This window comes from Oncorhynchus nerka, linkage group LG20, assembly GCF_034236695.1.
Source record: "Oncorhynchus nerka isolate Pitt River linkage group LG20, Oner_Uvic_2.0, whole genome shotgun sequence".
NCBI classification, from domain to species: domain Eukaryota; kingdom Metazoa; phylum Chordata; class Actinopteri; order Salmoniformes; family Salmonidae; genus Oncorhynchus; species Oncorhynchus nerka.
This window is the reverse complement of record NC_088415.1, coordinates 82,307,478-82,323,230: the sequence shown is the minus strand read 5'-3', so window position 1 is coordinate 82,323,230 and position 15,753 is coordinate 82,307,478. Positions and strand designations below refer to the sequence as shown.

The window sequence follows — 15,753 nt, the reverse complement described above, 5'->3', positions numbered from 1 at the left end:
TTCAACTCAGAGGGCCTGATGATTAGTTAACAAGTTGAATCAGGTGTGTGTTTCTGCGGCTACATTAAACTGTACTGTTAGGGGGTACTTGAGGACCGGAGTTGGGAACCACTGGCATACAGTATTAGCCTTATGAGCATTTGCAATGCACCCCTTGACATTGTGCATTTTTTATTTCACCTTTATTTAACCAGGTAGGCTAGTTGAGAACAAGTTCTCATTTGCAACTGCGACCTGGCCAAGATAAAGCAAAGCAGTGTGACACAGACAGTTACACATGGAGTAAACAATAACACAAACAAGTCAATGACACAGTAGAAAAAATAAAGTCCATATACAGTGTGTGCAAAATGCATCAGGTAGGCAATAAATAGGCCATAGGAGCAAATAATTACAATTTAGCAGATTAACACTGGAGAGATAGATGAGCAGATGATGATGTGCAAGTAGAGATACTGGTGTGCAAAAGAGCAGAGAATCTTATTAACTCACACACTGTTTACATATTGTTCAGCTATAACGTTCTCAAAAATTTTTTTTTATGATACCAGTAGACAATGTATATGAGGCAAACCATTATACTACATTTTGTACATGCCTTGTGCAGACTTTGTTTTTTTGGTGCAAATCCAACCGTTGTAATCTAGGTTATGAAATGTGTGAAAGCACAACTACTCTCAAGTTCAAGGCCAGGTACTTTTCTCCAAGGTCTGAGTGGCACTTGGAGGTGCCACTGTGATAATGAAGATGGTTTGCCTAAGACTACCACAACAATTGTCATTGTGTTTTAAATGTTAAAGAAAGAAAACAGTGGGTCTAAAATGTTTTATTCAATGGGGCTAGGCAAAGCAGAGATGACAATACTTTTAATTTCACCCATACAACAATCTAATATTAAAGCACAATATGTTTACAATATCATAAGCAATAGTCTTTTAGACATTCCAAATGAAATGTTATATATTCATATGGTTTAAGGGGGCACTTTTGTCATAATGACAAGGTGAATGTGCGCTACTCAAATGGCACAACAGAATCGTTCAGATATGACCATCTCATAACTGAGGAATGTCTCCTTTCATAACTGGAAAAGGACAAAGTAGAAACTGATGCTGCTGCAGTATTGCTCATCTTCACAGTGGGAATCCAGTTGACATGGGTGTCTTGATAGAAGTCAGCTGGTGAACCTACAGCAGTACATAAACAAACTAAAAGCCCACCTGATGTTAAATATCACTTCCTCAGGTCACCTATACCATCAGCGCTCTTAATTATTTGGTTGTGTTTAAATCCTTCAGGTGTTTGTGTCATAAAGATGAAATATATTGTTGGGTTTGAACAACCAATAGTCAACACGGCAGGTTGTCCTATCCCCTCGAGGCCTTTGTCCTATGCTGTAATGCCCATAAATATTCCCTCTTATAAAATTCTCAACAGATTATCATTGGGTTATCATATTAATGATAACCACAAGTTGTTTTGGACTGTTATGTCCTCCAGGCAATATGGATGTCATATTGTATAATTTGCTTCTCCCCTTTTCATGGTCATTGCTAAAAGGGATCCAGCTTTTGTCAAATTAAATATTTATTTGACATTTTGTCGCAGATTAGGAGATTTAGGTTAAGGTTAGGAAAAGGTTTAGCTAAAATGCACAAATAAATACTTTTGACAATTTGACAAAAGCTGGATCACTTTTAGCCAGGACCCCTTTTAAATAGGCCCAGATTATGACTATCCAATATACTCATCACATTAGGAATAGTAGGTTTACATTAGTCTGCAAATGCGATGATAGAGGCATGCAATCCTTTGTTAACAAAGGTGAATTTTTGTGGTGAAAAATAGCTTCCCGAAAAACTTTAAACTTACACTACACATGCTAGACAACAAGATACCTACTCTAGCTAGCTAATTTGGTCTAATTTATTGTTGTTGTTAATATTTGGTTGTGCATAACAGCTAAACTCGAAATCGATCAGACTTGATTTATCAGTGATGAAATTATCGTAGCAGACCGGTTACTGTCTGGGTTCAGGTCTTGACGGGCAAAAATACTTATTCGCTTTTCTGACAGTTCTTGAGTCTTATCTTGGTGTCACCAATGGTGTTTAATGATTGCGGGGAATCTGTAAATATATATATATATATATTCCTTGTTGTCTTTCCTGCCTTAGAACAGCCAAATACTTTACAGAAGGTGACCGTGGTCATGAATCGACTAGTTTAAGGCAATGTTATCATGTAGTTTGCGGTAGCCACTCGGCTGTTTTCAGAATAATTAATGCAGTGGTCTTCCAACCTGGCCGCCAGGAGGCGTCGTACGTCAATTGCAAACCCTCTATATGTTACGTTACGAATGGAATAGCGGCCATACAATATCATATGAATTGGAGGTTTTATAGCATATATGGATTATATGAAGTAATGTGTCGTACAATACATATTGGAGGACGTATATCAATACACGTCTTGCTCTGAGAACGGGCTGTTTGTTGCTTCGTTTAAGGTTAGGGAAATGTTAGTTCAAATGCTACAGTTGTCCCGACGCGACTTGTACCTTTTGGATTGCTTGAATGTCGCGGTATACGTCCACCCCGACCAATCGCCCTACTTTAGTTTCTGAATTAAGCGATACTTCTTTATGCGTTGGAACAAATGAACGTGATAGGCCGTTTTCAAAAGAAGAAGTTGCTTATGTGTCATCGATATGATTCAGAAACATTTATTCTAGTGTCAAAATTTACCGCAATGTGTAAATACGATCATTTTGGTCAAAAAGTCAGTCTCGTCCAAAACAGCGATTTGCGAGATAATTAGGAAAACATGTAATGTCACATAATGAAGGGTATCATAACAGTTTTCCCTGGGTTGGGTTTATTTCAATCATACATTTGGAGCGCAGATGGATGCGACCTGCTCAGATCGTAATGCCCATAGTCAATTTGGTTTGACATTCAATATCCCTTATAGGCTAGTTAGGGACCATCAGTAAATTACATAATGTACATGGGACAATATTTAAAATGTCAAGAGCTCCACATTTCAATTACTTAACCACAAACCAACTATAAATTGTAGAAATTCATATACAAATATTGAAAGCATTTAATGAGACAACTAAAAGGTGTGCAACATGAAATTGTCACATTTTCATTGTGTAATTTATTGACGATCCCTAAGTAGCCCCAAAGTTGAACCAACTTTGCCACCTTTGCACACCTGCTGGTAAAATACAGGTAATCACAATAAATCAAAAAAGGGTTTCTATAAACATATTTATTTTTTCCCTAAATAATGTTTTCTATACATGTTATACACTATTCTTATATAACACCATCCTATCTGACATAACACTACAGGAACCATACAGTAGCCCCTATTCCACATATAGCATCTTACTGTAGCTAAATGTTCCGCTATTCAGGGGCATCTGTAGTGTGTATCATATTTCACAGGATATTAGCTGGACCCCTCCGTTATGTTATAGTTGGAGCACTTGGCCCATGCCCTAAATCCGCTTTATCCCTATCAGAGAGATTCAACTGGATTCAGGAGCTGTAATCTTGCTACTGCCATACAGACTTTTGAAAGGATTTTCTCTGCATACAATGAAGATTGTAATGAGAATGGACATTGTTAAGAGTGGAGTGAGATGACAGGCTGATAATTTTATCTTTAATAGAAAGGGATGCTATCGGGGGTGTAGTTTTGTCTGTGATACATGGATCAATTGCCTTTATACTGTATAGCAAATGCTAACTTTTCAGCATGTGTGGTACAAATCCAATGTCAACAGTACCTTTATAACCAATAGTACCTTTTTAACCAATATATTATTTTGTAATTTGGGTGAAGTACCCCTATAACATAACATGGAGGTATTTTGTTCCAGAAACCTCTCAACACTTTCGGAGAAGTGAGGGGTAACTGTCCCTATTTGAAGCTTGATGTCAAAAAAGCATGTTATACATAAGATCTATTAAGTAACCACCACTCAATGATCTTCAAAAGCAGGAAGATTTCTTGACAAACTCACATTTGGCATTCTTTGTTGTCCTTCATTGTGCAGGTGAGAAGCAAGTATAATATGAATATACTTTATGAATAAAACATCTTTCAACAACTTGTTTTCGTCTTGATTTTGTCCTTACACAAGTCATTCAACTACAATATTCTGGTGATTAAATTAACACACAATTCAGGACAAAAAAAACGACCCTAACATTTCAGTAAAAACATTTTTTAACAACTGCATAATGGTGCTCCAACAAATGTAAATAAAACCGATTTGACCCTATTCCATCATTCCAATGGCTAACCAACAATTCTTTGTGAAATGTATCTCTAGCCTAGCATTAGCTTTAGGTCAGCAATACTGGAGCAGCTCGCTCATGTTGCAGCCAAACCGGCAGCACACCCCAGCAGGCCCCACGTCTCAGCGGGTACGGGTGGACACGTTGTACCTCAGAGGGACAGTGGAAAGCTACATTTCCCCCTGGACCTGTGGAGGTGTGCTGGGGAACCCTAGATGGTTCTGCTGGTCTTCTGTTACTCTCTCTGTGGATTCCTGGTCGTCTCTCTGCCTCACCACATCTCTGCCAGTCTCTGTCTCTGAAGTCTTTAGGTTGGCAAACTGGTCCCTTTTCAGCCAATTCAGAATTGCCCTTGTAGAAGGAGAACTGAATAAGGCATAATTTACAGTTTAGGCAAATGTCAGTTAGCTTGGTTGAGAAAAGGATTCCATTCACCATAACCTCCATTCTCGTGCTTTTCAGTATAAAAATACATGTGTGCCTTTCGGATTCAACTAAATTGAACTCACAAATGTACATTGTGAAAGCACAAACAACAGCATCATAAAACATGTGAAACAAGCTATTAGAGCAGGGCTCCCCAACCCTGTTGCTAGAGAGCTACCATCCGGGAGGTTTTCACCCCAACCCTGTTCCATGAGAGCTACCATTCGGGAGGTTTTCACTCCAACCCCAATCTAGCGCACCTGACTCTAATGATTGATAAGCTGAATCAGGTTACTTACAACAGGGGTTGGAGTGAAAACCTACAGGAGGGTTGCTCTCCAGGAACAGGGTTGGAGTGAAAACCTACAGGAGGGTAGCTCTCCAGGAACAGGTTTGGAGTGAAAACCTACAGGAGGGTTGCACTCCAGGAACAGGGTTGGAGTGAAAACCTACAGGAGGGTTGCACTCCAGGAACAGGTTTGGAGTGAAAACCTACAGGAGGGTTGCGCTCCAGGAACAGGGTTGGAGTGAAAACCTACAGGAGGGTAGTGCTCCAGGAACAGGATTGGATTGAAAACCTACAGGAGGGTTGCACTCCAGGAACAGGGTTGGATTGAAAACCTACAGGAGGGTAGTGCTCCAGGAACAGGGTTGGATTGAAAACCTACAGGAGGGTAGTGCTCCAGGAACAGGGTTGGATTGAAAACCTACAGGAGGGTAGTGCTCCAGGAACAGGATTGGATTGAAAACCTACAGGAGGGTTGCACTCCAGGAACAGGGTTGGATTGAAAACCTACAGGAGGGTAGTGCTCCAGGAACAGGGTTGGATTGAAAACCTACAGGAGGGTAGTGCTCCAGGAACAGGGTTGGATTGAAAACCTACAGGAGGGTAGTGCTCCAGGAACAGGGTTGGAGAGCCCTGTATTAGACCCTTGAGAGTTGTACTCACTGTGGTGTTGTCCAAGGTCTGGAGCTCTCACACGATGTGACCACCATACGGCATCACCCTGGCGTCCTGCCCCTGGGTCACATACATCGCAACCATGGGGAACCACCATTTGAGACACTTAGCATCCATGATGTTGATGATGTTTGCTCCCAAGTCAATGACACAAACAGCCAATAGACGGAGCAGGTACTGTATGATGAGGTGAGGATGTGTGGCTACTTGTGAGAGCTTCCTAGGGTTTTATATAATGCTCTACTGTCTATGCCAGGCGGGGATTCTCACAAGGAGCCATTCAACCTTGGCCAAGGAAAAGGATGTCCTGATCTTGAGATCACCACTGTGGTGTCAAAAAGAGTTCCCATCAAGGCTAGAACTCTCGTATGAGATAAATACATGTCAACTAGTGATTTAAATGTTGTTTTTTACATTTTAGTACTTTAGTAGACTTATCCAGAGCGTCGTACAGGAGCAATTAGGGTTAAGTGCCTTGCTCAAGAGCACATCAACAGATTTTTCACATAGGGTCAGGGATTTAAACCAGCAACCTTTAGATTACTGGCCCAACGCTCTTAAACGCTAGGCTACTTGCCGCCCAGGCATGGGGTTTACAAACTAAGTTAGTGGTGCAAGTATAGGCAAAATGATACCTCTACTATGAAAATATGACACAAAGCTTCAGAAATCTCTACATTTATGGACTTTCCATTTAAAATGATTTGAAAATGTGATATGTATTCTCTGTAATTAGTTGGCATATTTTCTTGGAGGTGTTATTTACCAATTGTGGCAATGTGTCAGGACTAGGGCCATGCTTTTTGGGGCATTTTGCTTCCAGCATGATCCACCATATTGTTGCAGGTTGAAAATCCTAGGAAATGTTATTTAATTGACTCAAGCGGTCTCCAATCAATCAATTGTCTGGTTACCAAACAGACACGCACAGCCAGATTGATTGGAGAGAGCTTTTCTATCTGCAGCAAACCTAGTGGATCATGCTGGAAATACCAAAAACAAAGTGCCAACAACCAAATAGCATGGCACTAGACTCAGAAAAGCTAACAAAATCAGGATGCAAGTTCAAAACGGAGTCAAGGATAATGACTTCACCATGAGCATTCATACCACAGATTCATGCCACAGACATTACGCAGTACTTAGCATTGGGCTTCAGTAACATCTTGTTTTGTTTGCATTTCAAGAAAATATGCAGACAATAAAATTCAAAGTGCATCATAGCGAGAATAGCATTACCAAGAAGTCCCATTGTGGCGTCAGGGAATACTATTTGTACTGATATACTATCTGTATATCAGTGCGTCACACAATCTCTTTTCAAAGCATGAATGTGTGTGTGGATAGCCTTGGGTCCGTTTCCTCTCTGTCCCTTCTCACTCCTTACTGTTACTGTCGTAATACAGTCCCATGGCCCCAGGTTAACACTAGAGGTCACTGCCAGGCGACTGTCAAAAGCCACTGCTGCTATCCTTTCAGTCCTCTTATCCCTAAATACTATTAGACAGTCAGCCTATCTGTTCCGTATCAAACTACTGCAATGTCTGGCTGCTTGTGGTCTTGATTTCTGTTTCAATACTCGATCTGTAGTTATTTGAGCGCAAGCCACACATTTCAACCTTGAAAATAGATTTTATTACAATCAAATATTTTTTATCAATGGAGAGCAGAACTGTTTTTGTTTGTTGTTATTTATATCAAACACTTATTATTATTTCCCAGAAAGCTTTGCAGTTGACTTTAGTTCAATGTATTTGGCTTCATCCTTCCATTTCACTGACTTACTGGTTGTGGTAACATGTTATTGTTAATAGGACATGAGACATTCAACAAAACAAGAAATAAAACAGTTCAGATGAAATAACTTTTATTCTTTGACACCCATCGCATGGTCTATTTCAAATGAGTCCTGTATACAGTACTATATAGTACTGTCTAACTGTATACATTTTAAGGATATAGTGTAACTTGAACTGACTATTGCCCATAACACGGACATTTGGGTAGAAACAGAGTACCATGTCAGAGTTGGGTTCAGTTCTACTAATGAATTAAAGATACCGTTTTAAAACTGTTGTTTTATAATATAATTTTTTCAATTAATTAGTTGAATGTTCATTTTCTGACCAAAACTGAGAAGTAATTGCCTACTGGAAGTATCATCCAACTGCAATAGTGTCTTTTATCATGGTAAAATAAACTAATTAGGCCTAATTGCATGTGTTGATTTGAACATTTACATCCTGCACATGTTATAGATCTGAGGCCCCCTCCAAATTTTTTTTATATTAGCACTTCATCCCACGGAGCAGTCATAGGCCTACTGGCTACCATCCCTCAGCTTCTGAAGTGGTTTGTGCAATATAGTCTAATAAACGTTGGTCGTTACTCTGTTATAGGCATGAATGCCTGGTAGAAAGTTAGTTCCACTCAGCTTAACTGCATCAGGTGCTATTCTTAGAAACCAATCCCGATGGGGGGTAATTCCTGTCCATTTGACTGAGGAGTCACCCTTAGCGTGCCACGTCTAAAGCTGTAGCTTACGGTTTATCTCCCCTTGGCTCAGCCTCAATCCCCCACCCCCACCACCCCCTTTGCCCAATGTTTACTTTCCTACACCCCGGCTTAGAATATAGTCAGAGGCAGATGGGGTGTTAGTCTCCAGCATGAAGGCGAGAAAGGCATTTAAGGGGCGTTGGCATTAGGGTCTCACTCGGCGCCCGCATGGCTCTGACTCCTGTTTGGATGGTATGTGGTGTCATAATCGTCATCAGAGTCGTCCGAAGGCTGTGGTTCGAAGCAGCCATCGAACTTGCGCCGCAGACGTTTCTTGAGCTGGAAGGTGCGTACACCCGGGCCTATAGTCTGGGTGTATTCCTGGGCCTTGAGCTTGGCGTAGTAGTCTGAGAACTTGTTGAAGAGGATTGAGATGGGCATGCCGTTGAGGATAATGCCAAAGGAGATGCAGCCAAATGCCACGCAGCGACCCAAATAGGAGATGGGCACCACGTCACCATAGCCCACAGTGGAGATGCTCACCTGTAGGACGAAGAAGGAAATGGTCTTGTTGTGTTCATCTCAAAGAACATTTTAGTCAAAGCCACATACTATACAGAACACCAGGGGTACTCAACTACTATTAGAGAAGGTCTGGTCACACAGATTTCTGAGATGGCAAAGGTCCGGATGGATATTGTCATTTATCATCATCGTAACAAACCCCCACATCGCGACCCAAGCTGTTTAAACTGTTTACACCCCTCTTGTTGGCAGAGAGAAAAAATTTGCCGGCAATTCAACACATATTTTCATGTCTTATGTGTGTTCATGTGATAAATAAATTACTCAACTAAATCAATGTGGCCCCCTGGGGGTCGAGGCCCCTGGTCACGTAATCTGGCCATGATAACTAAGATTTTGATAGCTGGATAGCCTAACTATACCCACTTAGCTAACATGGCCGGTAGTTAATCAAATGGACATTTCTGACAGGTTAAAAATAGCACTCTAAGGCCTGTCAATGAATAACATTACAAGAGGAAAAATTCCCATGCACTAACAAATTAATTCCACCTTGTGCAGCCATTCTACTATTACAACTCTCAACAGCAGTAAATTGAAAGCCTGATTGAGTTCCTAAAAAAAATATTTATACATATAAGTCAGCACCCGCTGTCCTTATTGATACCGTTTTAGTCAGGTCTGCCAGATGAGTATGGCTGCCTGGTTTCTTTTGCTGACAACGAAAAGACAGAACATACTGTATATTTTCACTTGAATCAGAATCCAACCAAGTGAAGGAGACAGCTCTTGAGAATAAGCGTGATACTAATCTAGGTAATTATGGTAGTTGATCATGATGTTAGTTACAGAACTAGTCATGTACAGTATGTCAGGTCCAGAAATACTTCTGGGAATAACAAGGACCAATTCAACCTCCAGGGATCCAGGAACCAATCCAACTTTTCTAATCAGTCTGTAAACCATGGCTTGAAACGAAAGGCATTACATGGCATTAGACGAGATTAGACACGTAAAAGTTAACAGCTGCCGGGAGATAAAGTCTATAATGTCCTCCACCAAAGAGGAAGACACACAGACTATGATGCATGAACACAATGTCATGCCCCATGTTTGGAGTAGCAAATAAATCCAATGAAATGTGGCAGATTACATTATTATACTCTGAAATTCTAAAGTCAGTAAAGTATATTTGTCATCACTCGCAGTTGAAAAGCCTTGTTGACCCTGTTTCCTCGTGATGAAAGTGAACCACAAATGTATCCTTTATATATACCGCCACTAGCTACATCAATTGAGAGAGTTAATATGAGGTAAAAGGCTGAAAAAGCCATACGCAAATACAGTGCCTCATACCCTTTAACCTATTCCACATTTTGTTTTGTTACAGCCTAGATTTCTTCTCCTTCATCTACACACAATACCCCATAATGACAGTGAAAACATGTTTTTAGACATTTTTGCAAATTTTATGAAAATGAAATACAAAAATATCTAATTTACTTTGTAGAATTACCTTTGGCAGCGATTACAGCTGTGTGCATTTCTGGGTAAATCTCTAAGATCTTTCCACACCTGGATGGTGCAACATTTGGCCATTTTACTATTTTCAAAAATCAATGTTGATCAATGCTAGACAACCATTTTCAGGTCTTGCAGATTTAAAGCCAAACTGTAACTTGGCCACTCAGGAACATTCACTCTTCTTGGTAAACAACTCTAGTGTAGTTTGGCCTTATGTGTTACGTTATTGTCCTGCTGAAAGGAGAATTCATCTCCCAGTGTCTTTTGGGAAGCAGACTGAACCAGGTTTTCTTCTATGAGTTTGACTGTGCTTAGCACCATTCCATAGATAAAAAATAAATAATTTTTTAAAATCTTAAACTCCCCAGTCCATAAAGATTACAAGCATACCCATAACATGATGCAGCTACCACTATTCTTGAAAATATGGAGAGTGGTACTCAGTAATGTGTTGTATTAGATTTTCCCCAAACATAACACATTGTATTCAGGACAGAAAGTTAATTGCTTTGTCACATTTTTTTGCAGTATAACTTTAGTCCCTTGTTGCAAAGAGGATGCATGTTTTTGAATATTTGTATTCTGTACAGGCTTCCTTTTCACTCTGTCAATTAGGTTAGTATTGTGGAGTAACTACAATGTTGTTGATCCATCCTCAGTTTTCTACTATCACAGCCATTAAACTATAACAGTTTTAAAGTCACCATTTGCCTGCAACTGAGTTAGTAAGGGTGCCTGTATCTTTGTAGTGACTGGGTGTATTGATACACAATCAACAGTGTAATTAATACCATGCTCAAAGAGATTCAATGTCTGCTATTTTATTTTTACCCATCTACCAATAGGTGCTCTGCTTTGCGAGGCAACCTCCTTCGTCTTTGTGGTTGAATCTGTGTTTTGAAATTCACTGCTTGACTGAGGGACCTTACAGATAATTGTATGTGTGGGGTACAGAGATGAGGTAGTCATTCAAAAATCATGTTATACACTATTATTGCACACAGTGTGAGTCGATGCAACTTATTATGTGATTTGTTAAGCACATTTTACTACTGCACATATTTAGGCTTGCCATAACAAAGGGTTTGAATACTTATTGACTCAGGTTTTTAAAATAATTGTGAACATTTTGAAAACAGAATTCCACTTTGACATTATGGGGTATTGTGTAGGCCGGTGACAAATGCATTTCCATTTAATCCATTTTCAATTCAAAGTTTAAAGTAAATGGGTGTGAATACTTTCTGAAGGCACTCTACATTATCCAACTCAGAAATTAAAAACAAAAGTCAGGGAAGTATTTTTGTCATCCTTCCCTGTTGGTCATGAAAAGCCTTGTTGGGCCTGTTTCCTCATGATTAAAGTGAAACACAAACAGGAAATGGATGCTCTATGTATACTGCCATTGGCAACATCAATTGAGAGAGTTCAAATAAGTGTGTCAATGAACAGGAATGACATATTATACCATAGAAAAATAACTGAAATTTAGGGCATATTATACAGAACACAAAACATATAGAGCCCTCAAACTCAACTCTGCACTTTGAAGACAATTCCACTGCTTTTTTTCCATTGTTCCGCTCTAATCAAGCATTGATTTAAACCTGGGATACCCGGTGGGTGTAATTAATTATCAGGTCGAACAGAAAACCAACAGGATCCGGACCTCGTAGGTTAAGAGTTGAATACCCCTGATATGGAGTTTATAAGTTGTTAATATGGAGTTGATAAGTTGTTTACTCACTGCGGCCCACCACCAGGCATCAGGGATGCTGCTGAAAGGGGTGCCTGGCTGGTCCAGCTCCACAGAGTGCATGAGGGCCGAGAAGGTGAAGATGCCCATGATAATGAACAGGAATAAGCAGCACACCTGCTCTCTGCACTGCCGGATGGTGAAGCCAAATGCCCGCATTCCAGTGGAATGCTTTGCCAGCTTGAGGATGCGAAAGATGCGCATGAGTTTGACCACCTTGAGCACCTTGCTGACTTTGCTGACCCTGGCCATGGTCTTCAGGTCCTCCTGGGCACCAGCATCATCAACATCTGTGAAAATCTCAAAGATGATCTGGATGAAGTAGGGCATGACGGCCAACAGGTCCACAAAGTTGAGGCCGCTTTTCACAAAGTGTTTTATGTCGCAGGTGGTGAGTAGCCGCAGGAAGTACTCAAAGGTGAAGAAGACGATGGAGACGATCTCCACACACTCCATGTAGGTCTTGCCGTAGATAGTGTACTTCCTCAGCTCCTTCACCGTGTTGAGGGTCATGGCCACGATGGAGATGAGGACGAAGAGGCTGGAGAACACGGCGAAGCCCTTGGCTGCTAAAGAGGAATATGGGTTCTCCATCAGGTCCCAGAGGGCCTTGCGGAACCCTCCCAGGAACATGGTCTTGAACATGGCCTCCTCATCCCTGTGGGCCGGCTTGATTTCGTCGATCAGCTCCTGGTTGACCTTCAGGCCATCTTTGATCTCATCCACCTTCTCCTCAAACAGCATGCGGCAACACCTCGGAGTGTCCCTCATGCGGAGACCCCAGAAGTTCATCTCCTCCTCGAAATTGAGCGGACACAGACTCTCCATCACCCACATGACGTTGCTGCAGTAAAAGTGGAAGATGTAATGGAAGAAAGTGGGGTCCCGGTCAAAGAAGAACTCATTTTTGCGGACGGAGTAGTCATCGCAGAGTGTCATCCTCTTCACAGGATCGGTACAGAGGGCCAGAGAGCCAATCCTGGTTTTGGGGTAGCGGAGAACCAGATGGATAGGTATGTGAAAGACTCTCCCACCGACATTGATGGTGACTATGTTGGATTGTCTGGCGACACGTTTTTCTTTCTCCTCCCTTTTCTTCTCGGGCCCGTTCTCCTTCAGGACCACTGTCTGAGTTGCAGGGTTGTCCAGGTTGTCCATGGACGTCCATGCTTTCACAGAGCTCTCCTGTGCAAAGGGGAAGGTAGCGTCTGGTTCTTCAATGCTCTTGGATAAGCTGGTGTTCAGCTTCACGCTGGCAAACAAACTGGAGCGCCGTTTTTTCAGCTTTTTTAGGTGATGAGGGTTTTTTGAAGGTTGTTCCATTGTACGACCCCTCAGAGGGCAGGAAATTTTGAGAATTATCAATCCTGCTCACCTAGTGAAAGTTAAATCAGTAAAGACCTTACCAACAAATCCAATATGTCACACGTTTCACATTCCTTGACACAAAGAGCAACAACGGCAAGACTTTCTTCTTCCTTTTCCTTTCCTTACAAATTCAGCAGGGAGAGAAAAAGCTACACCGTGTTTGATTCAACGTGCAAGAAGATCAAGAGCATGAGTTGGGGATTCATCCTCCTCACTGATTCTCTAATCCCATTGCTGTTCTTTCTGTCCTAACGGAAGTTAAAAATACTGTCCGGGAGGATTAGTGTTGTGATTTAAGGATTTGGTGCTGGGAGGAGGGAAAGGCAGAGCAGAGACAGCAGTCACCCATTTGTGACAAGGCTATTAAAGGCTTACAGGTACATGCAGTTCAAACTGAAAAGGAATCCCAGTAAACGACAACCTTTGTATAACTTCACATCTATGCCTTCTCCAACCTCCACTTTTTTCATGTGAATCACAGGAGAAACCAAATTTGGTTGCAGTTTTATCATGCAGATCACTTATTCCCCCCTTATTACACTGGCCTAGACAGTATTTATACCTTAAAGCAGTAAGCTGCAGTTGCTATATACATTTTTGGACTTAAAGCCCCATGCAGTCTTTGTAATTGTATTTTTAAATCATCACTGTATGTCTAATAAATCACTGTGTTTATTTTATGAAAATAACTCCACATACTGTATGTATTTTTTAAATAATTTATTTCCCTAAGCCTTGTTTGGTCCTTGAAATGCTCAGTCTGATGGCGTTAGAATTTACATCCACAGGCCTGATTGGCTGATAGGATGGTCTAGAGCCCACCCCCTTACCCAAATGAACAGTCATTGGTCTATAATAATCAGATCACGTTGTGAAGTCATGATGTGGGCCAAAAGTTCCATCCCGGCTAAACAGGCTGAAATTCCTTCATTATTTATTTTCTTAAACAGCTCTTACACAAAAATAACATTATCATAATTTTCACAATTTCAGAGTGTTTTTTTGACCTAATAGTGTGGAAATATATACAAAAAAAATGTAAACTGGAATATCACACTTAACTGCAGATTGCCCATATAAAAACATAGTGGGGAATATCATTTCTCAGAACTATGGTCATGACTGAATTGCAAGAAGCACACAGTTTAAAAATAGAGTTATAGTCGTGTAGGCCTACATTGTATGTTCATTATAGTCCGGCACAGTCTGCAAGCTCCACTCTGACATCTAGCTGACATTTTAAATGTACTCTAGGGCAGAATATTACAATGGTTTTATAATCCAAAATGTCCAAAATTGTTTAACTTGGGTCAAACATTTCTGGTAGCCTTCCCACAAGGTTCCCACAAAATTAATTTGGGTGAATTTTGGCCCATTCCTCCTGACAGAGCTGGTGTAACTGAGTCAGGTTTGTAAGCCTCCTTGCTCGCACACACTTTTTCCAGGTCTGCCCACAAATTTTCTATAGGATTGAGGTCAGGGGCTTTGTGATGGCCACTCCAATACTTTGACATTGTTATCCTTAAGCCATTTGCCACAACTTTGGAAGTATGCTTGGGGTCATTGTCCATTTGGAAGACCCATTTGCAACCAAGCTTTAACTTGATGTCTGATGTCTTGAGATGTTGCTTCAATATATCCACATAATTTTCCACCCTCATGATGCTAGCTATTTTGTGAAGTACACCAGTACCTCTTGCAGCAAAGCACCCCCACAATATGATGCTGCCACCCCCATGCATCATGTTGGGATGATGTTTACATTTACATTTAAGTCATTTAGCAGACGCTCTTATCCAGAGCGACTTACAAATTGGTGCATTCACCTTATGACATCCAGTGGAACAGTAGTGCATCTAAATCTTTTAAGGGGGTGAGAGGGATTACTTTATCCTATCCTAGGTATTCCTTAAAGAGGTGGGGTTTCAGCTGTCTCCGGAAGGTGGTGATTGACTCCGCTGTCCTGGCGTCGTGAGGGAGTTTGTTCCACCATTGGGGGGCCAGAGCAGCGAACAGTTTTGACTGGGCTGAGCGGGAACTGTACTTCCTCAGTGGTCGGGAGGCGAGCAGGCCAGAGGTGGATGAACGCAGTGCCCTTGTTTGGGTGTAGGGCCTGATCAGAGCCTGGAGGTACTGAGGTGCCGTTCCCCTCACAGCTCCGTAGGCAAGCACCATGGTCTTGTAGTGGATGCGAGCTTCAACTGGAAGCCAGTGGAGAGAGCGGAGGAGCGGGGTGACGTGAGAGAACTTGGGAAGGTTGAACACCAGACGGGCTGCGGCGTTCTGGATGAGTTGTAGGGGTTTAATGGCACAGGCAGGGAGCCCAGCCAACAGCGAGTTGCAGTAATCCAGACGGGAGATGACAAGTGCCTGGATTAGGA

General features: G+C 41.4%; 1 protein-coding gene across 1 annotated transcript; it reads right to left on the bottom strand.

Moving 5' to 3' along the window:
- Window positions 1–7,553: 7,553 nt before the first annotated feature.
- Window positions 7,554–13,610, bottom strand: LOC115103258 (potassium voltage-gated channel subfamily V member 2-like). Its single transcript, XM_029624080.2, has 2 exons — window positions 11,996–13,610; window positions 7,554–8,742 (listed from the first exon to the last, which is right to left on the bottom strand). Exons 1-2 carry the CDS (start codon window positions 13,325–13,327, stop codon window positions 8,413–8,415), a joined length of 1,662 nt encoding a protein of 553 aa, XP_029479940.1. The 5' UTR covers window positions 13,328–13,610; the 3' UTR covers window positions 7,554–8,412.
- Between the last annotated feature and the right edge of the window lie 2,143 nt (window positions 13,611–15,753).

What these genes read in the sequence shown, in the direction of transcription:
- LOC115103258 (XM_029624080.2), bottom strand. Translation starts at nt 13,327, where the DNA reads ATGGAACAACCTTCAAAAAACCCTCATCACCTAAAAAAGCTGAAAAAA. An exon ending in ATGCCTGGTGGTGGGCCGCA is followed by an intron (nt 8,743 to 11,995) that starts GTGAGTAAACAA and finishes TTCGTCCTACAG; the next exon opens with GTGAGCATCTCCACTGTGGG.